Source organism: Petaurus breviceps, unplaced genomic scaffold (genome assembly GCF_028583685.1).
Source record: "Petaurus breviceps papuanus isolate PSGF00001 unplaced genomic scaffold, PetGlider_PUasm1.0 90865, whole genome shotgun sequence".
NCBI classification, from domain to species: domain Eukaryota; kingdom Metazoa; phylum Chordata; class Mammalia; order Diprotodontia; family Petauridae; genus Petaurus; species Petaurus breviceps.
Window position 1 is genome coordinate 6,871,164 of NW_027187367.1, and position 25,270 is coordinate 6,896,433.

The 25,270-nt window shown below is 44.3% G+C and overlaps 3 protein-coding genes across 3 annotated transcripts in view; all 3 read right to left on the minus strand.

Annotated features, from left to right (window-relative positions):
* The window catches only part of TAPBP (TAP binding protein), a 240,209-nt gene that overhangs the window by 194,600 nt on the left and 20,339 nt on the right, over nucleotides 1-25,270 (minus strand). The gene's annotated exons all lie outside the window — the stretch shown is intronic.
* The window catches only part of CUTA (cutA divalent cation tolerance homolog), a 146,675-nt gene that overhangs the window by 101,072 nt on the left and 20,333 nt on the right, over nucleotides 1-25,270 (minus strand). The gene's annotated exons all lie outside the window — the stretch shown is intronic.
* Nucleotides 8,235-25,270, minus strand: part of BAK1 (BCL2 antagonist/killer 1) — a 21,355-nt gene continuing 4,319 nt past the window's right edge. Inside the window, exons 2-6 of the mRNA XM_069073442.1 lie at nucleotides 14,913-14,982; nucleotides 14,037-14,172; nucleotides 12,340-12,483; nucleotides 10,159-10,339; nucleotides 8,235-9,946 (exon numbers count right to left, since the gene is read on the minus strand). Of these exons, the coding sequence (XP_068929543.1) occupies nucleotides 9,842-9,946; nucleotides 10,159-10,339; nucleotides 12,340-12,483; nucleotides 14,037-14,172; nucleotides 14,913-14,982 (636 nt within the window). The 3' untranslated portion in view covers nucleotides 8,235-9,841. The remainder of the gene's footprint in view (nucleotides 9,947-10,158; nucleotides 10,340-12,339; nucleotides 12,484-14,036; nucleotides 14,173-14,912; nucleotides 14,983-25,270) is intronic.

Below are 25,270 nucleotides of genomic sequence, written 5' to 3' on the forward strand. Positions count from 1 at the left end.
GGGGGGGGGGGGGGGGGGGGGGGGGGGGGGGGGGGGAGGGGAAGGAAGGGGAGGAAAGAGGTACTGTAGGCTTCTAGGTGAAGGTAGTGCGTGAATAGCAGGAAGGGAGGGACTTCGACGGGAGATGGACTGGGTGTGAGAGGGGGAATGGAGCAGTCACTGACTAGGAATCGAGGTAAAGTGATCCAGTGAGGTGAAAATGAGAAAAAGTAGGGAGAATGAAGGCCAAAGAGTAGACCAACCATCTGGAATGGAAAGGAAATAATATGAGATAAAGCTGGGCAGATATCAGTCCACAAACATTTTTATGAACCTACTATGTTCCAGGGTCTAGCTTTATCGGGAAAGGACACATGCAAAATAAATTCAGGGTCACAGAGTTGAAGGTGGAGATGGAGGAGGGCGGCGAGAAACCGCAGGTGATCTGAGTGGTGCAGTGATCTGAGAAAGATTCAGGCAAAAAGCCAGATTACAAAGAGCTTTACTGGGCAGACTTATACGTTGGACTTTTTTCAATAGAAAAAAGGGAGCTATTGAAGGCTTTTGAGCATGAGTGACATGATTTGCAACTTTTCACATCTAAGTCGTTCGCTCCTTCTTTCTTCCCAGTACCCGGTGGGCTTGTTTACAGAGATTTACAATTTGGGACCTGGCAGTGGGGAGTGAGACAAATACATGGATTGTATAAGGTAAAGCATAATAATAATAGAGTCAAAGTACCCCGGGTTCCTGGGGAGGCCGAGATCACATCTAGTGATGCCTCGTTCATCTTTGTATTCCCCAAGCACCTAGCAAAGTACTATCTTTGCACATCAAAGGCAATGAATAATTTCAGCTTGACCTGAATTCAATTCTTGATGATACTCCTTAGAATCCTGGCCCCGCCTAACTAGCACAGAGCCATACATATACCTGCTGCTTAACAGATACCAGGGAAATCCCCAACATTCCCCTCCTCTAGCTCCCTGGAAGCTGTCCTGAGCTGGTACCTGACCCGGGCCTGACTTTGAATAACAAACTAGCCCCTCTTATCTTCAAGAAAAAGGAAAGGCAGAATTCTTGGAGAAGAGTACAAATCTGGAGTAAGAATCAGAGCATGACAGAGCACCAGAACAGGTGGTATCCCAGGAAGCAGCCCTAATAAGCATCAGAGCAGAAAGGAATGAGAGGGTAGAAACTATGAAAGTGGGAGGGGAGCTGCTACCACGAGGTCATGAACACCAGATTCCAGGTACCAGGAGGAATGTCTGCTTGTTGACCACCCAGAGGGCTAGAACCAGCACTGATGATTTCTCATTCCCCACCTCTCTCCCCCTACATGTCCCTTCTCAGAAGAACTTGGGTCAGTTTCCAAAATTAGTTCTATTTCCATAATGTTTACATTCCTGCTCACCTTGTCTTTACCTGGGATTTTCTTTTTTTTTTTTTTACCTGATTTTCTAAGATAAATGTGGTTAACTATTGCCTTCCTGATCTTTGTTTTTCATTACCTAAATGCAGCAGAGAAAAAGTAATGGAAGAGAGACAGAGACGAAGATAGAGAGAGTGAGATTTTACAATTTTGATAAGATTCACCATGGCTGTTCTCTGGCCAGGCTCAGAACTGTGACAAGAATTTATGATTCAATTTTACAGTTCCTCAGAATAAAGAGAAAAACCTAGTCCAAGAGCTTTCTAGGTAATGAGTCAGCAACTTTAGTTGAGTAAAGCTGTGATGAGCTGGGACTGGTATGAGAACTAGGCCTTGGGGATTTCAGAAAAAACCTGGAAAGACATACATGAATTGATGCTGAGTGAAGTGAGCAGAACCAAGAGAACATCATACACAGTAATAGCAATACTGTGTGATGATCAACTATGATAAACTTAGCTCTTCTCAGCAATGTGATGATCTAAGACAATTTCAAGGGACTCATGATAGAAAATGCTGACCATATTCAGAGAAAGAACTATGGAGTCTGAATGCAGATCAAAGTATACTATTTTCACTTTTGTTTTTTTCTTTCTCGCTTTTCCCTTTTGTTCTGAGTTTTCTTTCACAACATGATTAATGTGGAAATATATTTAACATGATTGTACATGTATAACCCATTTTGTCTTGCTTGCTATCTTGGAGAGGGAAGGAGAAAAATTTGGAGCTCAAAATCTTACAAAGAGAAATGTTGAAAACTGTCTTTACATGTAATTGGAAAAAAAATATTATTAAGAAAAAAAAGAACTAGGCCTTGGTCACTTTCTCTTCCCATCTTTATGAAGCTGGTTTGAAAGGAAAACCATTCCTTCAGAGCTATGGAGCTGAGAGAATAGCTAGAAGAAACAGTCACCACAATGGGAGGAGTTAAAGGGGTAACTGGGAAAGACTAGGTGGATTCACACTAGCAAGAGGGACCAATGAAAAGGAATGACAACTCTACTCATCATCAGACTATAGCATCACATTACCATTATCACTGCTAGAAAGAAATGGGTCATTTTCTTTCTCTTTTCCTCTTGTTGCAACAAGTAGAAAATCCTGTTACTGTCAGGCTCATGTCTACAAAGCAGATTTATTTATTATGGTCCTTGTTCATAGTAATTCTGCACTTGGAAATGTAGTTATGAAAAGGTTCTTATTTTGACCCCCCACCCCCTATCCCCTTATACATCAAAATTCAATAATAGGGTTAAGAAAGATCTGTCTTTCTTAGACGTGTATGAACTGATGCAAAGTGATAGAGCAGAATCAGAAAACACTGTACACAGTAACCACAACATTGTGTGATGATTTAACTATGAATGATTTAGCTCTTCTTAGCAACACAATGATCTAAGACAACTGCAAAGGATTAATGATAGAAAATGCCATCCACATGCAGAGAAAGAACTGATGGGAGTCTGAATGCAGATCGAAGCATACTATTTTCACTTTACTTTTTTTTTCATGTTTTTTTTTCCACTTTTACTCTGTTTCTTCTTTCACAACTGTGACTAATAAGGAAATCTGTTTTACATGATAGCACATGAAAAACCTATATCAAATTGCTTACCATTTTAGGAAGAAGGAAGAGGAGGGAGGGAGAAAAATTTGGAACTCAAAATTTTGTAAAAATGAATGCTAAAAAATTGTCTTGTGTGGCTTTTATTGTACCCTCATGCCACAACTACCTGCTCCTTTCCTTTGACCAGATTGAGTGCCCATAGTCACAAACCTTCAGGTTTGTCCATTTAGAAGTCATCTCATGATCTTGGAGAAGGGAACTACAGGTGGTGCAAACAGTGGCTGCTGCCATGGGATGACTCCACATCTCCCTTCACCTCTTCTAAAGAATTCCAAAAATTCCTTCAGTAGCTCTTAAGTGAACAATCACTGCCTTCCTCTTAGAGGACTGATCTCACATTCATTTTCTCTTTTTACTCTCTACTGGGAAGAACTATAAGTCTTGGGTTTTGTGGCCACACAACCCCTTCCTAGAGGTTCTTGTACAAAGAGTTAATTGTAGAACCAGAAGGCACACAGTATATTCTCCTATTGAAATTATAAGCTCCAGGGAGGACTGTCTTCCCTTTGTGTCTCCCCAGCACCTAGCACAAGTCTCTCTATACAGTAGATGCTTAATGAATGCTTGCTGAATTGAACCAATAGAAACAGTGTGGTATAGTGGGAAAAGTACTGAATTTAGAGTCAGGAGACCGGCGTTTGAAGGCTAATTCTGACATCTACTAGCGCTGTGAAATTGAGCAATCACTCCCCATGTTAAGCATCACTTAAACAGCCTCTGAGTATTTTATAACGAATTCCTATGTGTTAGGCATCAGAGAGTCAAAACAAGGTGCTTTGTGGGATCTAAAGATATATTATTGATAAAGGGACATAGTAAGACTTCATGGAGGAGGTAGCATTTGAATTGGTCTTTGAAGAGAAGAGGGGGAAGGGAAAGCATTCAGGCATAGAGAAAAACTTTGGCAAAGATCCAGAAGTGCAGAAAACACTGGTTATATTTGGGGAACAGAAATTTTTGTGTGTGTATCAGGGAAGGCCATCAGTGGCTGCTACCTCTACCACTTCCCTTCCCCTTGTCTTCTTGTGATCTCTCTCTCCCTCCCTCCCTCCCTGCCTTCTCCTTCTCTCTCTACTGTTTGTCTCTCACTCCCCGTTCTCTCTCTCTTCTCTCCTTCCCTCTCTCCTCTCTCTGTCTCTGTCTCTGGGCATTAAAGAAGAATTCTTGACTTCTTCAAGTCTTAGCTAAAATCTCATCTTCTATGTAAAACCTGACACTAGCAGCATGACCCTGGACAAATTGCTTAACTGCTGTCTGCTTCAGTTTCCTTATCTGTAAAGTGGGGATAATAATAGCACCTACCTTGCAGGGTTACTGTGAGGATCAAATGAGATAATAATTATAAAATGGTTAGCACATAGTAGGTGCTTTATAAATGTTAACTATAATGATGATGGTAATCAGGTCTTATTAGCTTATTTAGCTCATGAAACCTCTTCGTGTGGAGGATGCTAAGAAATTGTTTCATGACAATCATGATAATGCCTAAGCAAAGTGCTTTGAAGAGAGGGGGGAGGAACTGGTTTCAGGTGGCCAGCCATGTGGTATAGGGAAGGATATTTGGCTTCTGAAGCATTCAAAAAGGATTGAGTGCACAGCAGAGAACAAAAGAACTCGCAAGGAAGCAAAGAAAAGATGTATAATTTTCAACACAACGTGTATTATTTGTCATATAGGCTTTCTTGAAATGAAAATTTATTGTTGCATATTTTGAATGCTCTCTTATGTTCTGCTATGCACATGACATGCTTTTTCTTCTTTCTTTGTATTTAAGTTTCAATATTTAAGTTTATGATATGTTTTTGTTTCTTTTCTCTATTCTGTATTTGTATTCTGGCCATTGAGTCTAAAATAAAATTTAAAAAAAATTTAATAATAAAAAGGGCTATTGACATCAGACTCTCCTTTCCCCCTTGAGGGGATTGAAGTGTGGTAAAAAGAATAAAGCTTCACAAGCCAGTGCCTCTGAAAGTTCTTGAAGGGCTTCCAGAGTCCCAATATTCTAGCACTCGGTGTTCCAGGCTAAGGGTTACAGCCAGGCCAGTACTGATTCCCTGAGGAGGAAAGGATAACTTTCTGGACAATGGAAGCTGAGATAAGGATTCATGGGGTAGTAGCATCTAGATATGAACTTGGTGGGACCAATGCTATGTAGGAACTGAACTAAGTTTTGTACCAGGCCTGGCTCCCAGAGCATATGCACATGCAATACTTTTATCTCCAGCCTTGGTCGTTGGGATTTTGCATCAGAGTGAGGCTCTGTTCCTTACCCAAATCTTGGAGGGAGTGGGCAGGCCCTGCCTGCTCTTGTCTCCTCTACACTCTGCATTCTTGCTGCTGCCCTGCCACAATCTTCTTTTAACCAGTACAGGTGTTGATCTCTTCCTGTCTGTCTCCTTTTCCTTGTGCAATTGATCACCGATCAGGACTTGCCTCTGTCTCCTCCTAAGGCCCTGTCAGGTCTCACCTAGACATGAGAACCCACAGTTTTCAGGCCTCTTGAGAAGGGTTCTGGGACACCACACTGCCTTGTCTCCTGGATCGCCAGGTGAGGCCAATGAATACTGGAAGGCCCTCCCAGGTCCAGTGGCCTTGGCACTAAATTTTTTCCATTTCTCTGGGCACTTCCTTTCTAGGAGACTGGCTGTGTCTTTGAGGGTCCTAAGGCATGCACACATTGGCTAGGGTTAAGCTCTATACAAATCACCATGTGTGCAAGTCTACTTACATAGTGACAATGGGAGCTAAGTGGAGGCTGGACAATTGGACCTTTAGCCTGCTAGTTTCAGGCTCTAGACACCACAAAAGTGTTTATAGATTTCTGGCAGTCTTGTTGAGCAATTCTGGACTGAACAGAGGAGCTTAATGGTGTTTTCCTTTGGTGGTACTGATCATTACTTTATCTGACACTTCATCTCCACTTTGCATCTGCTCCCTTCAACTTCCAGGAACAAGATGCCCCTCCCAGGGGAGGCATGACTTCCAAGCTCACCTAGGTGCTGATAACTCAAACCTTGATTGACACTACCTCCTTCAGCCTCCTCTCCCTTCAGATTAGAGGGCTGGAGAGCAGAGTACCAAACTCCTCCCAATGCCTTCCTTTATTGCTGTCATCCTTTCTTGTTCAATCCTGTCACTCTTCATGACACAATTTGGGGTTTTCTTGGCAAAGATACTGGAGTGGTTTGCCATTTCCTTCTCTAGTTCATTTTACAGATGAGGAAATTGAGGCAAACAGGGTTAAGTGACTTGCCCAGGGTCACATAACTAGTGTCTGAGGCCAGATTTGAGCTCAGGAAGAGGAGTCTTCCTGACTCCAGACCTGACACTCTATCCTCTGCACTACCTACCTGCCCACCTTCCTTTATAGAGAGTAGAAATTGGACTTGGCTCACATGGATCTGCTGCCCCACCTGCTTTCAGCTCCATGGAACAAGATGCTTGAGTACTGAGTAATCCCCTGGTCTCCCGTCTCCTCCTACTCACATTCCTGACTCCTTTTGTGTAGTTTCCCCCTTTAGATTGTAATCTCCTTGAGAGCATAGATTATTTTTTTTTTCAATATTGTATCTTCAACATTTAGCATAGTGCCTGGAACATTTTAGGCACTTAATGTTTATTTGATTGGATTTATTAAATTGAAACCCATTTAAGTCTTTATTGAGGAGTTTGGCATGGCTAAGATCTTTCACATCACCTTCTTAAACACAAATCAACCATGTGGTCAGGAGCACATGTCCTGCAGCCTGAGGAATGGAAGAGGTAAATGGACTCTATTTGTCTTAAATCACTACAAGTATATAAGTTGGAGACTTTTGGTTGAAGAGAATGAGTCAAGGAATTCAGGTAACTGTGATAGTTGTCTAAGATGGCTCTTTAAGTCAGTCACCTCTACTTCCTCTTCTGAAAATGGGAATCATAATTTGCAGTGCTTGCAGCTCACAGGTTGTCAGGAAAGTGCTTTTGTAAATCTTAATGTGGATGCATAGTGGAATTACTGGGACAGAGTTGTCTGATCATTAGATGGTCATTGAAGAAGGGATAAGGCAAGGCTCTCTGAGACGGTGGTCCTTGTAGCATGCTGTGTGCATCATGACCTCTAGGAATCTGTGGCTTAACTTTTAGTGTTAGCTCTTGTTTGGGCATGAATAATTGTTGCTCAGTCATGGCTGACTTCTCAAATCCATTTGGGTTTTTCTTGGCAGAGATACAGGAATAGTTTGCCATTTCCTTCTCCAGTTCATTTTACAGTTGAAAAAACAGGGTGAAGTGACTTGGCCAGGGTCATACAGTGTCTGACGTCAGATTTGAACTCAGGAAGATCAATCTTTCTGACTTCATACCCAGCACTCTATCCACTGTGCTACCCAGTTGCCCCACAAGAAGAATTAGTGGTGAGATATAGCAAAAAGAACCTTGAGCTGGGAGCCTGAACAATTGAGGTCTAGCCCTGGCCCTTAACCTGCCATCTTGGGGGTCAGTTTCCTCTCTTGTAAAATGAGTGAATTGAGCTGGATGAGTCCTAAGGTCCCCTCCTATTTGAATTTCCTATGAGATATTAGAGATCCTCCTGGTTTTTCACTTAGAGTAGGTAATTTCTACCCCTTCATTCAGATAAAATGTACTAGGCGGAGTTAGTGGTCTAAGATGTCCTGGTCATGTTGAAATGAACAATCTGTGTGATTTATTGTAAAGAGCCCTAGATTTGTTGTCAGAAGTTTTAGAATGAGCGAAGGAAACTTAGAGACCACATGGTCCAACCCCCTTATTTTACAAAGGAAAGAACTGAGAGGTCAGACTGTGCCTCGGTAAGATCTGGACCCAGGTCTTTCTTCTGACTATAAATCCTGGGCTCTTGCAGTTACGCCACATTGCCCATCACAAGACTTGAGTTTGAATTTCACATCTGTTCCTTATAGTTTCCATGCTCCCAGACAAATCTTCTTTAGGTCTCATTTCTCTCTGTGTCAAATGACGGGGCTAGACAAGATGATCTCCAATGCCCTCTTGAGCTCAAATACTTATGTCCTTGTGGAACCTCGCCATCCTAGGGATATCCCCCTTGGATGGATCCCAAAGAGAAGGGCCAGGAGGTCTTCATGAGCTTGATGGGGGGTGGTGGTGGTGGTGGTGGAGAAGGGCAGCAATGGGACCTACAGACGCTGGGATAGGTGTATAAAAATGGCAAGGCAGGGGTTGTGGGATTGCACATTTATTATCAAAAACCCTTAAGGTGCTTCTCAACACCATCCATGTGGTAGGCAGTTTGGAAGCACTAGGGTGTAGGGCTGAGTTTTCAGTGTCCCCTACCCCCATCCCAGGTATTACACTGTGCCCTGGGCCAATCTGGCTCTTGTCTCAGGGTTTAAAGGTACCCCACAAACTGCATATTAGTGTACAGGTATGTACAGGTATTCCACAGGTATGTAGAGACAGCATCAGGGCTAAGATCCCTCCCCATTTTTCTTAGTCTTTGGCCTAAGTGGCTGTTGTGACCAGGATGGGGGTGGGGTAGGAAGGGAAGGACATGGCAGTCTAATGGACTGCAATAGTAGGGTTTGGGTCAAGGTCAGCATGAGGGGATAGGGTAGAAAACAGAATGATGAGTAGAGGGGCTGGAGCAAGCTAGGCAAGGGATTAGCAAGCATGCAAGCTGGACCCTGGGGGTCTCCTCTTTGGGAGGTAAGGGGAGGTAGAGTCCCCACAGGCCCAAGAAACCTGAGAGAATGGCTAGTTACAAGAGCAGCCTGATTAGAGCTGGGGGAGGCAGGGTAAGGAGTACCTTCAGATCTCCTTTGAGAGCCTCAGTTTCCCCATGAGTAAAATGAAGAGGTTATACTAGAATGTCTCTAAGTCCTCATCTCTGCCCCTTTGAGTCTATGAATCTTATCCTGGTTCTGACACTAAACTTACTATGGGAGTCAGTTACTTCCCTTCTCCAATATCTCAGTTTCCCTCTCTGTAAAATGAGGTTGGATTAAACTGACTCCAAGGCGCCTTCCAATTTTAACAAGTCCATAAATCTAATCTGAGTTTTGCCACTAATTCTATGAGACCATGACTAAATCAATCTTCTCTGAGGCTCAGTTTTCCCACTTTTTAAAGTGAGTGGGTTAGACTAGATGACCACCAAGGTCCCTTCCATCTCTGATATTCTAAACTTGCTTTTCAAGCCCTTGGTGGGAGGGATATTTCCAATTAGTATCTGAACTTGATAACTATTGGCTAACATGATGCCCTCACCGTCAAGAATCATCTTGGTCTTGGGGAGGGGGAGAGAGGGAAAGGAGGGGAAGGTAAGCAAAATAAGCAATTATAAAAAACTAAAATATAAAAAAAAACTTCTTCTCAGAGATAAGTAGTTTTAACCTCCAAATGGATAAAGAAATAAAAAGTCCTATTTTGGAGGTTTCCCAGAGATTCTTGTGTGTGTGTGTGTGTGTGTGTGTGTGTGTGTGTGTGAGAATACACATACACACACACACAGATCTCTGGGATGTGTGTGTGTGTACGTGTTTTGGGGAGGGGTGGAGGCTGCACTCACGTAGCTGTGGCCTTCCCTCTGATGCTATGAGATAGATCCCAAAGAGAAGGGCCTATAAGCACCAAGAAGGGCTAGGGTAGGGTACCTTGTACCCCTGGCTCCCAGGGAGGAAAGATGCCTGGAGGCCTGGAGTGACCACCATTCTCCTGGATGATATGTTACAGTAGCACAGGGCTGTCCTTTGCATCCAGGAGGAAAAAAAGGATGATGGGAGAGACTCAGGCCTCACATCTTCATGAAAGGCCTCCCCGTCCTGGAGTCAGGGTTGGAAGAATCTTCGGATAATGAATCGACCCAAGAGCACGATAGCCAAGACTGTCGTCACGTACAAAATGGAATTGTTAGAGAGGTCCAGAGCTGCCACCTAGGGATGAGATGGGCATCACAGAGGGTACTAGTAGGTGAGGGGCACCCTGGATGGATGGAGGGAGAATTCAACAGCCCCCCACTCTGGGCCCACCTCCTGAGTTCTACCATGATTTCTGAAACATTTCACTCTGCCTAGCTCCTTTCCCTCTTTCCCCCATCACTACTGTGTCCCCCTTCACCCTTCCTACCCTTAGTGCCCCTACTCACCCAGCCCCCATTCTGGGCAATCCATCGAGCAATACAGTGTTGAAGCATGAAGTCGGCCACAAAGCGAGCCACCCGTCCCAGGAAGCCAGTCAGGCCCCACTGATAAACATGTAGGGCCAAGCGGTAGCCAAAGCCCAGCAATGCCACCACTCGGCCCCAGTTGATGCCACTCTCAAATAGGCTGCGGGGTAAAAAGCCTCAAGTTAGTGACTTCTTTTTTCACCCCTTTCCCATTAGTCCCACCCCCTTGACCCTATGGGACTAGGAAGGAGGTCCAGGTGTATGCCACAGCAGCCTGAAGGAAAAAAGTCGGGAACATATCTTTAACCACCCAGGCATCTCCCTGGCGTTGGGGAGAGACTGTGTCAATCTCTGGGGAGACTGCAAGCAGACAGCAATAGATGCTGAGAGGTCCCCCAAAAGGACGCTGTCTCAGTGCAGCAGCCCTTTACCATTTGGGAGTGCAGCCAGAGGTAGTCTAGGTCCCCCATCCATCCAAGCCCAGTCTCTGGAAGAGTCCTATAGCTCAATCAAGCATTTATTAATTGTCTGTTATTCACCAGGCACCCTGGATTCAAATGCAAGGAAAGAAATAATGCTTCCTCTCAAGGAATTTACATTTTAATAGAGAAAAACTCTAGGCCTAAATATCCTGGAGGGATACCATCTGGGCTTGGTCCCCAAAGGGGCCAGCAGCTGGGCACAGCTGGACCACCTCTCAGGCTGGTTGTCAGAGAGACAGGCTCTCCTCCCCACCCACTGCTATTCAACCTGCATGTCATTTCCAGCACAGTGATGACTCCCACCACTCCTCCCAGCACAAAGTGTCCAACAGAGAGAGCAAGAGAGGAGGAAGGAGAGCCTGAGGCATCAAGGGGAAGGGGAAAGGGGATTTACCTGCAAGCCAAGGAACCACTGCTAGCCTGACATCCCGCAGGGACAGCAGGGAGAAAGAGTACAGAACAAGTGGTTAAGGTCCTGGGAAGCTCAGGAGGAAATGAGGGGGACACCTCAGGGAATGGGGAATGGCTTACACTCAGTCTCCTGAACATCACATCCCCTGCCCATCCCTGGAGTATAGGTCAATACACATTGTCTTTTCCTAACATTAACCCCAAAATGAACTCTAATAGAAGAATAAGTTAGCCTTTTTGTTGCTGTTCAGTTATTTCAGTCATGTACAACTCTTTGTGACCCCATTTGGGGTTTTCTTAGCAAAGATACTGGAATAACTCGCCATTTCCTTCTCCAACTCATTTGACAGATGAGGAAACTGAGGCAAACAGTGTGAAGTGACTTGCTCAGGGTCAATAGGTATTTGAAATCAGATTTGAACTCAGGAAGATGAGCCTAGCCCTCACTCTAAGTGTAACGCTAACCCTGATCCAAGTGTCCTGCATAATAACAGCAGCTCTCATGCCTTATTCTTTTTTTAGGGAACTGAGGGTTTCTTGGGCCAGCTGTCTTTAGGACTCAAACTCTCTTGCTGCTGTTCTTCTAGTACATGCTGGGGAACAAGGGAGACTGGGCTAAGAGAAATTCCTCCTACTCTATCCCTATCCCACAAGTCCTCGAAGGAACTCTGTTGTACAGAGGATCATGGGATTTAGAGCCAAACAAATGCAATCATCCAATCCAGCCTTCTAATCTCACACAGGAAGAAGCTGAGCATTAGAGGAAATGACTTCCCCAAAGTCACACAATTACTCAGTGGCAGAGTCAGAATGAAAACTGAGGTCTCCTGACATCAAACACTGTACTTTCCTTTGTACCACCCTGCTTTTCAGGGAAAACAGAAAACAAAATAGAGTTAACGACAGGAAGTGACCACCTAAACTTCCCCTCCTAACAGTCCCGGCTCACATTACTATGAGGCTTTTAAGGCTTACAAAGAGCTTTTTTCACCACAGTCCTATGAGAGGCAAATCTGCATTTTTTTTTTATAGCCTCCCAGGAACACAGCCCTTCATGTTCCCAAGTGACAGGTGTATATTGGTATTCACACCCTCGCCATCAGAAGGGCTGGGACTCTAGAGAGGGGGTTGCTACAGAGCAACAGGAGAGCACAGAAGAAACAGGGAGACAAGTTGCCACTGATGCTTGGACAGGGGACAGAAAGGGAAGGAAGGAGAAGCTACCTGAAGTGACCTTGGAGGGAGGAGGAGGCAGGGGATGATATACCTGGAGGCGATCATGGTGAAGTACTCGTAGGCAGTGTCTGAGGTAGGTTGCAAACTCTGCAGCATGGCCTTGAACTCGGAGTCATACCTACGGCTGATATCATCCCCAATGATGGCTAGTTGTCGGCCAACCTGTTCAGTAGTGCTGGGGAAGTGACAGAAAAACAGAAGAGGTCAGGATTGCCACAAGAAGAGCCCTTACTGGGGTGGCTAAGAGGCGCAGTAAATAGAGCACCAGCCCTGGAGTCAGGAGAACCTGGGTTCAAATCCGGCCTCAGACATTTGACACTTAACTAGCTGTGTGACCTTGGGCAAGTCACATAACCCCAATTGTCTTGCCTTCCCCTCTCCAAAAAAAAAAAAAAGAAGAGTCTTTACCTTGTTCCCTCATCTTTGGAGGATAATTCTACACCCAAACTGGAGGACTTAAATTCGCAAATAAATACTTTGGAAGTCCAAACTTTGAGAACAAAGTTCTGGAAATCAGTGGTGGAGGGGAAGGAGGTTGAAGGCAGAGAAGTTGTCACAGTTTTGCAAGAATAGAAAAAGGACAAGAGACAGAGAGGAATTCAAAGAGGAGGTGTATGTATGTGTGACTGAATATGTGCAAAGAAATATGCTAGACAGAACATGCAAAAGCCTCATAGTATATATTATTAAACTGTATGGGTCAGCTAGGTGGCATAGTGGCACCAGACCTGGAGTCAGGAAGACTTGAGTTCAAATTTGATCTCCAACACTAGCTGTTTGACTGAGTTTTTTTTTTTTTGACATACATACCAGGGCTGAGGCTCTCTTCCCTTTCAGACAATCTAGCATTTCTAGACTACCTGAGCTAGTGGCCCTCGAAAATGTCTCCCATTTTCCCTTATGGTTGCTACCAAGTCAGGCTCCAGGCTGGGCAGGCTTTTCTTGATAAAAAGTCTTCTTCCTCTGGTTCTTAAAATCACAGTAATTCAGAGCCTTCAGAAAAAGGGACTTTAGAGAAGGCCTGGGACCAGCTGCCATGATCCCCGGAGATGGCCATACCTATGACCACTTGTCTACATGTACCCCAAATCAACTCCCTCTCTTTTCTGGCTTCAGAGTTCATCTCCTCTATTCCATCCTGCTCTCACTCTGTACCCACCTGGTGACTCTGGTCCCTGACTCACTGGTTGGGACCTTTCCCAGTGTTAAGCTATCAGCTCTGTTTATCTTGTTTACCTTGCCCTTCTTCCCTACATGGTCCCTTGCTAGTGGCTTCTTCACAGTCCTCCTTACAGATTAATAATGTTGTTTTTGTTGAATCATGAAATCATGTCCAACTCTTTGTGACTCCATTTGGTGTTTTCTTGACAAGATACTTGAGTAGTTTGCCATTTCCTTCTCCAGATCATTTTACAGATGAGGAAACTGAGGCAAACAAGGTTAAATGATTTGCTCAGTCAAACAGCTAGTGTTGAAGGTCAAATTTGAACTCAAGTCTTCCTGACTCCAGGTCTGGTGCCACTATGCCACCTAGCTGACCCATACAGTTTAATAATACATACCATAATTACTTTTCATACAGTAAAAATAACATACAACTTCAATGAACAGTTAGGGAAGGGCCATTTCATCACTGAATGGGTGTGTGTGTGCATATGTATATGAGTGTGTATGTATGTGCATGCACACATGTGTGGAAGTGTTTTTCTGTGTTTCTCCTTCCCTCACCTGCTAAGCTCTTGGGGCAGGGTGTCCATCTCTGGATCTGCAGGGGCAGCTTCTCCCTCAGTTTCCTGCTCTTGTTGATGGCGGTAGTAGACATAACTTCGGAAAACATCTTCAGTCTGTCGGGCCACCTGTTCCTCTGTGAACCAGACCTTCAGTGTTAGGGCCAGGTGAAAGGTGGGAGGGGGGAATCCTCTCCCCCATGCCACCCTTTTTCCCTAGCCTACCTTCCTTCCACAAGGGCCTAAAGCCATCACTTTACATTTTAGAGTACAAGTCTGAAAATATAGAACACAAAACGTCTGAGCACCTGGGCCAACCCTCTCCCTACATAGATTAGAAAACTGAGTCTCAGAGAGGGCAAAGAAGGGATTTGTCCAAGGTAACATAGGCAGCAAGTGGAGGAGCTGGGACTGAACTCTAAATAGAGAGTGAATTTTCCCTGCGCCTTGCCACCTCTCAATTCCTTGTTTCTTTGTCAGTTTATTTGTTCTGTCTCATCTTCAACCATTCCTCTCTAAAGAAGTCAGAGTGGAGAGGCAGGGTTACCTCACTTATCCCCAGGACTCTGATCCAGAACCAACTCCATTGATTGCTCCCCCTTCCCAGAGACCACAGAAGTACATGAGATAAGTGAAATCACAGCAGCATGGTGCTTCCCTGCACAGAAGGGGCAAAAATATAAACTCTGTAGTTCCATTTTCCCAACCCCAAAACCCCATCACAGGAGGGTAAGCTGAAGCTAAGGAATTGGCACTCAAAGCAGGTTATAAAAAAAGCCAAGAGTCAGGCACCCCCTCACCCCCAACTTCTGTCTCAATTCTCTTCCTTCCCAGAAGGTATTCCTTAGGTTAGAAGATGGGAGGGGAATACTCTTACCTGCAGTAGATGAGGGGGCTCGAACCCGGCTCATCTGTCTAGAAGCCATGCTATGAATGATGGTGTCAGTCTAAGAAAGGGGGAGAGTGACGTTAGGAGAGAAAAAAAAATAAAGATGAGGGTAAGGGTGTCTGTCTCTAGTTCAGAGGTTTGTACCTTTTCACTTTTTGCACACATATGGTAGCTTACTAGGTAAAGTGTTAGACGAGACACCCCTACTCCCCAGCCTAGCCCAGACCTATCTGTGGCTCCTACACTGCCAGGCCTACCAGGGTTTGGCTGCCCTGTCTGAAGCTCCTGATCAAGACCACCAGTAGAGTGGGGGAAGAGGAAGGGATGCTGGCTGGAGGGAAAGCAGAGGATTAAAGGATCTAGGACAGAAAGGGACCAATTTAAGGGGTCATCTAGTCTAAGCCCTCAAGACCAGAGAAATGAACTCCTTGGGACTTGCCCAAGGTCATGTAAGTAGCAGAACCGACATTTGAACTCAGTTCCTTTGATTCTAATTCCAGCTCTTTTTCCATGGCTTTGATCATACTCCAGACCAGGTGAAATCCGGTAAACATCAGGGAAGGGGGGAAGCACAGAAAGAAAGGGGAAGAGAAGCTGCTGTCCTTTAATTGGGGGTGGGGTAGGGTTGTGGTACTTGCCCACTAATAACCACATGCTAGTTATTATGTTGTATTGCACTGTTTTGGCCTTCTCTACATCCTGTCTTGGGGCACAGGGAAGTTCCACCTTTCTCTCTGACCCCCTCCCCCAAGTCAGGGATCACTGTAATAATCTCTCTCCTAGTACTTTATTTCTGTCTTTTTTTTTCTTTTTTGAGGGGAGAAGGGGGTTAAGTGACTTGCCCCAAGGTCACATAGCTAGTTAAGTGTCAAGTGTCTGAGGCTGGATTTGAACTCAGGTCCTCCGGACCCCAGGGTCAGTGTTCTATTCACTGCCCCACCTAACTGTCCCTTCTCTGTTCTTTTTATTGATAATAATGACAGCTAGCAGCTTTAAAGTTTTCAAAGGAACTTTACAAACATCATCTTATTTTATCCCATAACAAACCTATTATTACTACTATTATTAGTATTACTAATATTATATTTATTATTATATTTTATTTATAGTTTATAAGTGATCTACTATGTTGTATTTAATATTATTATTTTAAATATTATAATACTAATATTAAAATAATTTTACAGATGAGGAAACTGAGACAGACAGATGTTCAGTCACTTGCTAGCATCGGAAGCAGCATTTGAATTCAGCTCTGTGCTACCTAGCTGTCTTGATTACTGTATAAATTTTTTTAACCAATTATGTTGAACGATTACAAGTTCCTTGAGAGTAGCTTCTGTGTCCTGTCTATCTTTTTCACCAGCAGGGTATACAGTAGCAAGTGCTCTTCATAAATGTTTGTCAAATTAATGAATGAATGGTGCTCCACTGATGCAAAGATAGCTATACTTGTGGGCTGTGGTTGGGCTTGACTCTTTATACTCTACTTCCATCAAGCCACCTTAAAAACTGGCACCCTAAGGGTTGGAGATCTCATCACTAACAAGTTGAGGGGACCTTGGTTGGTAGATTGGGTAAATTGCAACCCCAACCCCAAACTCTCCCATATATCAATAACAAGGCCCTTTACACACACTACCTCCCTAGATCCTCACCTCAGTAAAGGTGACAGAGCAGGTATTATGATCTTCACTTTAAGGATGAAAAGCCCGAAGTTAGGAGAGGAGTTTCAAGTAGCTGGCTCAAGGTCACGTAGCCAATAAGTAGACAGGAACCTTCCTTCCTATAAAATCACCCACAGATAACTTTATAGCACTGCCCCGTAAGGGCCTGGACAGAGGATCCTGGGGTAAAGGTGAAGTGGCAGGACAGATGAACACTTGGTACAAAACACAGCCTATCACCTCTATCTGTATGGTTGGGACCAGCAGTCTGACTCAGGTTCACATTTTTATCCCATGTTCATAATCAAAAAGGTTAATTATAAATCAATCATCAACAATAGCTCATATTTGGATTATAAGATTTATAAGGAATCTTAAAGATCATCTCTCCTCCATTTTGCAGCTGGGTGGTGCAGGGGATACAGTGCTAGGCCTGGAGTCAGGAAGACTCATCTACCTGAGTTCAGATCTGGCCTTAGACACTTACTAGCTGTGTGAGCCTGGGCAAGTCACTTAACCTCTGTCTGCCTCAGTTTCCTCAACTGTAAAATGAGAATAAGAATGCTACCTATCTGACAAGATTGTTGGGGCAGCTAGGTGGTGCAAATCTGGCCTCAGATACTTACTAACTGTTTGACCCTGGGCAAGTCATTTCACCCTGCTTGCCTCAGTTTATTCATCTGTAAAATGAGCTGGAGAAGGAAATGGCAAACCAATACAGTATCTTTTCCAAGAAAACCCTAAATGGGGTCACAAAGAGTCCCACATGACTGAAATGACGACAACAACAACAATAAACTGAGACCCACAAAGGGGAAGTGACTTGTGCAAAGACATCTATAGTAAACAGAAAGTCAGGATTTGAAGCCAGTTCTGTTCTTCTGACTCCAGATTTAGTGATCTTTCCAATCAATCGCTCTTCCTTATCTATATCACTTTATGGTTCACAAATTCCTGTTTGACAAACTATGAAAAAGCAGGGCAAATAGTATAATCACCCATTTTTTTGGATGAGGAAGCTGAATCTCAGAGAGATACCCAGGATCCCATGAGCACTAAGTATCCTAACCAGGCCCTCTGATTCCAAGTCCAGTAATTTCTTTTAGGTTTAAAAACTTGAGAAAAGCAACCTAGGGTAATTTGTGTGGGGTTTCTGTACCTCTTCCTTTAGCCCTCAGAGAATCCTCAGGGCTCCCCTGCCAGGCCTAAATATCATCCCCACGACCCTGGGTCACTTTGCCAACCTGCTAACGAGAGGTTAGGGGGTATCGGCTCTGTAAAGCAGCCCATGCAACCAGATTAGAAAACTCTCCTCTACAGCTAGGAGGCCTTAGATGGCGTGGAGGGAACCCCTCTAAAATGCTTGTCTGTGCTCTCCCCTTGCTGCCCCACCCTGCCTGGCCTGCTGAGGTCACCCATCATGCACCTGTGCCACCACCTTGTCAACTTCCTGCTTACCTCCTCCCCACTCATCCTGTGTTTCCTCTCCCCCCTCCCCCTGACTTTTAGCACCCTACTCTCTGGACCCCAAGGGGAAAGGGACAGAATTTCCTGAAATTAAGACAGTTTACTTTCAGTTTAGGTCTTTTCCTCTGTACCTTGCTCTATTCGTTCAGACTCCATCACACCAAACCTTTACCTCTCCCGTCCTCCTTGTATCCTCAGGGGGGATAGAGGGAACCCCAGGCCCCACCCCAACAGAGATGTAATTTCTGAAGGTCCTTATTTCATAGGATCTTAGATTCAGAGCTGGCAGGAAACTAACCTCTTCATTTTACAGATGAGGAAACTGAGACTCATAGAATCTAAGAGATTTGTCCAAGGTCACCCAGGTAGTCAGTCATAGACTTGGGATCTGAATCCTGGTCCTCTTACTCCATAACTGGGGCTGTCTACTGCCTATGCTAGCCTCCTTCGGGCCAAGGGCCATATTAGGAGTCCCCTCTCATTTCACCCCCTAAGGTACCCTAATTTAAGGAAACAAGAGCCTGGGAGTCTCAGTTTTCTCCCCTTCCAATGATCACTTTCCTCATCTACCCATAACAAACACACACTTTATTTGTGAAGTACATTGAGATCAGGGGAGTTATATCAGAGCTAGGCCTCATTAAAACAGACCTTTACCCCCGCCCCTATTCTGCTCCAGAGAAGTTTGTAACACCTTCTGATAGGCTCTCTGTCCTCTCTTCTCCCCAATCTACCGGCCTCTAAATCTGACACCCCATGAGGAGCAGAGAGTCTCCCCAGGATTCTGTGTCATGCTTTCATTCCCAAGGCCCTAGGACTCCATCAATGGGGCTGATTAGAAAGGTGCATTTTCAGATTCAGTGGCTGCCCAGAAATACCATCCTTTTCCCTACTAGGGGACTAGCTCTGATTTGTAAAGAGGGAGTTTTGGGGGCCAGGGGAGGTCTTGGCCCCAAAGTCTCAGAATGTCCCTACTTAACATCAACACTTCTTTTCCCTTGGATTCAGAGCAGCTTAGGAAGCAACATTAGGGGAGAGATGCCCAGCTAGGGGTACTCAACCCCCACTAACCTGGACTTTCTGGGGCTTCTATGGAAAAGAACCCCAAGTTTATCCTCTGCTTTTTCTTGGCTTCTCTATCGAACAGACCCAGGAGGCCTCAACTCTGAGAGTCTCACAAGTTTGGAGCCAGAGGGTATGAAAGTCAGGCAGATTGCCCAAAGAAACCCCGACTCAGCCCACAGCCCAGGCAGGGGAGAGCTGGTGGGCAGGGTCCTAAAAGTAAAACCATGGGGTCAGTTGCACTGGCCCAGCCTAGAGAGTTTCTCCCTGGGACAGGGAGGGGTGATCCCTATATCCTGGGAAGGGGATCTTCCAGTCCAACTCTCATAACCAAGCAGAGATACTGGACAGGGTGTGGACGGGACACGGCTCAGTGCCTAGTATTCCAGGTCACAAAGGATTGGGAGAGGTGGGATGGGACTCACCCTGGGTCCGCTGCCCCTGTGTCCCCAGGAACAGAAACCCTAAGGCCCCGGCTTCCAGGAACCGGCAGCAGCAGCAGCAGCAGCAGACGGCAATGGGTCAGTCCATCCCCCTGCTCCCAGACACTTCTCTTTCCTGCTCAGCTCAGATCCAATCATAGAGTTGAGGTGGAGCTGAGCAGGGGACTGGTGAGCTCCCTCTAGAGGCCCCTTTTCTGGGAGCAGCTGTGCCCTGATGGCTACTGGCTTGCTTCCCCCTAGTAGGGATAGGCTCCAGCCTCCTATCTCAGTGCAGAGGGAGCTGGAGGGCAGGAAGGCTGAAGGCCCACCCAACCACCATTCGGTAGCATCCCACCTCCCCCTGGCTCCCAGCCCAGGACTTGAGGTCTGGTCAGACAAACAGTCAAAGGGAATACGTAATTCTCATTGACTTTGCCTTCTTAATCTGCCCCTTCTCCTTGTCCCAGACTCAGCTTCTCCTCACTCAGCCCATCTCTAAACCTCTTCTCCCTTCAGGTATTCAATAGATCCAGGATTATTCACTGACCTTCCTTTGTGGGCAAGGGGCTGTGTCTGAGCTGTATGGGCACACAAGTCTGAGTCCTTGCCTCCCAATTTTGGAGAGAAAAGAATAATTTAAATAAATAATGGCTAACACATATATTACTTTAAGGTTCATTTGAGACATAGATGAAATGAATAAATGATGCATTATATAATAAAGTGTGTTTTTTGCAGGGGAAAATAATAAGAATAGTGCTTTATTTTCTATAGCGTTTTATGGATTATTAAGTGTTTTACTATAAGAGAGGTAGTGGGAACAGTTAGGTGGCAAGGTGGATAGGGCACAGATCCTGGAGTCGGGAGGACCTGGGTTCAAATCCAGCCTCTGGACACTTACTAGCTGTGTGATCCTGTGACTTAACTCCAACTGCCTCTTTAAAAAAGAGAGACAGAGAGGTAGAAGTACCTAGGATGGTGGATAGAGAACTGGCCTCAAAGCCAGGAGGCACCTGGGTTTCAATGAAGTCCCACTTCCCACATATACTGACTGTACAACCCTGGGCAAGTCACTTAAATTCATGTTAACTATCACAATAATAGCCTTCTTGAATCTGAGGGGACCTTAGAGAACTCATCTTGTTCTTCTGCTCTCCTCTTGGTATCACTTTACAAATGAGGAAAAGGGGGAGAATTTTAAATGCTTTGTCCAAGATCATGTGGATAGTATAAGGAGAAAGGACCCTACATGTGTAGCAGGACCTACCTGTAGTGAGGCCCATGACCTTATGTGGTTCAGAGGGAGGAAGAAGGGCTATCTCTAGACTTTCATTCCTGCCAGGAGAGAAAGTGGGAGGCTGGGGCCTGAGGCTACCACTCTGCTTTCCTCAGAGAAAGGGGGTACTAGGCTAGATGCATATTTATCTGCTCCCTTAAATATTGCTCATCTAGGAGATATAACCAGGTCTGATATAACTTTTAATCACTGTCCTTTTTTGGGGAAAGGGAATTCCAAGTTATATATCCAACTGTTGACTCTGTTTCCACAATAAACTGGTGTAACAAATAGCAAAGAAACCCATTATTCAAATCATAGCAAAACAATAATCATAGAAGGTGTATATAGGAGAATATATACCAGATGACACAGAGTGAAGACACTTTCCCATTGGGAGAGGGGTAATTCAGCCCAACCAAGAGGGAGGGTCCTGGATCTAACCCTAGGGGAGGCTCCTTGAAGCCTCTAGAGTAGCAAGCTTCTCTCATGCCTGCTCCTCTCATGTCTTCCCAGAATCTTTTCCTTCAGCAATTTGAAGTGGGGTTGACCTCTCCCATCTTCTCTCTTAGAGCGGGAAGCCAGAATTGATGGAAGCAATTCAATGCTCCAAGTCTTAAAGGTTGATGAGTCCCCAAAGTGGGACTCAAAGAGACTGGTGAAAGCTTGAGCTCTCTCATCTCTCACCAACTTCACCCCATTTGCTTCTCATTCAGGACAGAGCCATCATCTCCACCAATAATGAGAGAGCCCCCATAGCAGTGGGATTCAGGACAGAGATTACATTCATAAAGAGGATTTAAATGGTCCAGTAAACTCCCTCTACCACTGTATGTTAGTACCTACTCTGGAACGTAGAGTCTTAGAGAGCTGCCTTAGGACCCTGAGAGTTTAATGAGTCATTCTTGGTCACATAGCCCGTATGTGTCAGACACTAGATCTGAACCTGAATTTTCCTCCGTTGGGGCCCAGCTCTCTCTGTACTAATCCACACTTTCTCTTTATTTCAGTATATAACTGATTACCCTTTCCAGGGCCAAATGAACACTCATTCATGCTCCACATCCCCCCAACAACTGGTTGTTGTTGGAGAGTTGGGAAACATCTTGCTCCCCACTGCCAATTTCACACTCTTCCTCTCCCACTATCACTCAGTAACCTCTCCTCCTTTGAGGTTTATTCAATCCAAATTTATCACCCATCGAAGATTCTGACAGCTGTTACCTACTGACTCCCAGGACACTGGTTTAGTGTTCTCTCACAGTCTCTCTCTAGCCCAACTCCTGCCCTCATGTTAGGGGACTTCATCATAATATTCCCTCAAATACCCTAACTTCCCATTTTCTCATCTTACCCAATGCCCTTTCCCATTCTACCTCCCTGCGGCACAGATGCTCCCACGTCCTTGAACCCTTGATCAGTCACAATGTTCATCTTCTTTTCCCAGATAGATTTTCACGGCATGGCTCTCTCCTGATTCCTCTCCTCCATCCGGGTCATCGCCCAAGGCTCTGTTGTGTGACCTCTTCTTTTTCCCCTTTACTCTTTCATTTGGTGGTCTCATCAGCTTCCGTGGGTTCAATGATCATCTCAACTCTGATTCTCAGCTCTCTATATACAGCCCTAGCTTTTCTCGGGAGTTCCAGTCTTGTACCGCCTATGACCTCCTGGACATCTAGAACTAGATGTCCCATAGATATTTCAAACAAAATATGTACAAAAGAGAACTCATTCTATTTTCCTGCAAACCCTCCCCTCTTTCTAACTTTCCTATTTTTGTTGAAAGCACCACCATTTTCCCAGTCATTCAAGCATGCAGTCTCAGAGCTGCCCTTAACTCCTCACACATCCCTCACATCCAATTGGCTGCCAAGTCTTGTTTCTTCCTCCGCAATATCTCTTGTATATGTCCCCTTCTCTCCACTCACACAGCTGCCACCATAGTGCAGGCTTTGTCACTTCAATTCCGGACTATCTGAATGGTTTTCTGGTTGCCCTCCCTGCTTCATGTCTCTCTCTTTACTCTAATCCAGGAGTGGGAAACCTGCAGCCTCAAGGCCCTGTGTGGCCCTCTAGGTCTTCGAGTGCAGCCCTTTGGCTGAATCCAAACTTCACAGAACAAATCCCCTGGATAAAAGCATTTGCTCTGTAAAACTTGGATTCAGTCAGAAGGCCGCACCTAGGGACCTCAAAGGCTCCAGGTTCCCTACTCTCCATTGAATCAGTCCCCTGCTCTTCTGCCAGTTTTCCTAAAGTACAGATCTGACGATGTCACAGTGGTTCCCCATTACCTTCAAGATCAAATACGAAGTTCTCTGAGTTCCTGAGTTCAAATCTGGCTTCACACACTTAGTAACCGTGTGACCCTGGGCAAGTCACTTAACCCTGTTTGCCTCAGTTTCCTCATTTGTAGAATGAGCTGGAGAAGGAGTGACCCATGGGGTTATGAAGAGTTGGATACAACTAAAATGACTGTGTTTAAAAGCACTTAGCACAATGCCTGGCCCATAGTAAGCCTTTAAATGCTTGTTTCCTTCCTACTTGGTATATGTCTTGTGTGTACAATTGTTTGCGTGTGTCTGCCCCATTAGAATGTGAGCTCCTTGAGGGCAGCGACTGTGCTTTTGCTTCTTTGTATCCCCATCACTTAGCACAGTGCCCAACACATAGGATGCACTTTATAAATGCTTATCGACTGACTAGTAAGTAGGATAGAGCAAGTCAACCTTGAGTTCTCCAACTTCAAATCCAGCATTTGTTCCTTCAAGTGCACTTTCTGTCCTCTATATTGTGAATGTTTTTCTCCCATTTTATAGGTAAGGAAAAAAAGTTATGAAGGATCCGTGCTCTTGCTAAAATCCTATGGCTAGATAGATAGAAAGATTGATCCATTGATCAATAGATATGAGCGACAGAGTCATGTAGTGGAAAAAACACTGGATCTGGAATTAAAAGACTTGGGTTTGAATCATGTTCCCAACCCCTAATGACCTTAGATAAAATCACCCTAACTTTCCTATCTGTTGAGTGGGAGGTATAGTAGAAAAAAGACTATAAAATTTTTTTTGGCCTGTTTTTTGGAGGGGGGCACAATTGGGGTTAACTGACTTGCCCAAGTTTACATGGCTAGTTTTTGTGTTGTGTCTGAGGCCGGATTTGAACTCAGGTCCTCCTGACTCCAGGGCTGGTGGTCTATTCACTGCACCACCTAGCTACCTGAAGACTATAATTTTTAAAAAATTAAAATAAAAAAGTTAAAAATAAATTTGAAAAAGAAAGAAGACTGAATTTGGAATAAAAAGAATCTGAATTAAAATTCTAGCAATTACTTAGTGCTTGTATGATTTGGAAAAGTAACTCTCCTATAGCCTTCAGTTTTCTTATCTGTAAAATAAGAATATTGAACTAGATAATCTCTGAATCCTTTCTAGCTCTAAATCTATGACCCTGTGAAAACTTTTCCCTCATAACACCTATGTGATACAGTTGGTACTAATGTTATAGTGATACCTCCCACTCAACATAGGAAAACTGAGGTGCAAAAAATGATGTGATTTTATCCAAAGGCATTAGGGATCGGGGACAGGATTCAAACCCAGATCTCCTGTTCTCAAATCCAGTGTTCTTTTCACTATATGACTCTGTCTATCATCTATTGATCAATCTGTCTACCATCTATTGATCCATCTATCTACTGATAATCATTAATATCATATTTTAGCCAAAGTCTCAATTAATCAAACAAACTGCTTTGGTTGATTTAAAAATGTCTTTCCCTGTGTTAGCAACTTCAAAGACCAGAGGTGAGATTCCCCTTATTTGGGGACTTACACCACATGAAAGCAAAACAGACATCCTGAGACTATAAAATGTAAATAGACCCTGCTCTGGTCATTGTCAATTTGTATTTACAACCAAGGAACTCTGTTTCACATATAGATGGTAACAAATAGAAGTCATAAAGTTTTGTGACATGGTCATCCTGAATTGGAATGACTCTAAAAATGTATAAAAAGTCTTATGATTCCTCTGCTCATCAGTCAGGACTTTTGTCCTGCACTCATAGCTCAAGTACTGCTAGCCTTAAGGGAAAAATAATTAATGAATAATGAATAAATAATGTAATTTTTATATTACTATTTGTCTCCTTTAACCAAAATTTTTCAAAAGGTCGACACTATTCACCTATCAATCTATCATCTATCCATCCATCCATTATCTTTCTGTCTCTATGCTTTCCTCCATCTCTCCATCTATCATTTATCCTTCCATTCCTCTAATTATAATTTTTCTGTCTCTCCCTTTATACTTCCAATCTTTATCTATCGATCTATCTACCTATCTCTCTCTCTCTCTCTCTCTGTCTCTCTCTCTCTATCTCTCTCTCTGTATCTCTCTCTCTGTATCTCTCTCTCTCTCTCTCTCTCTCTATTTCTCTCTCTGTCTCTCTCT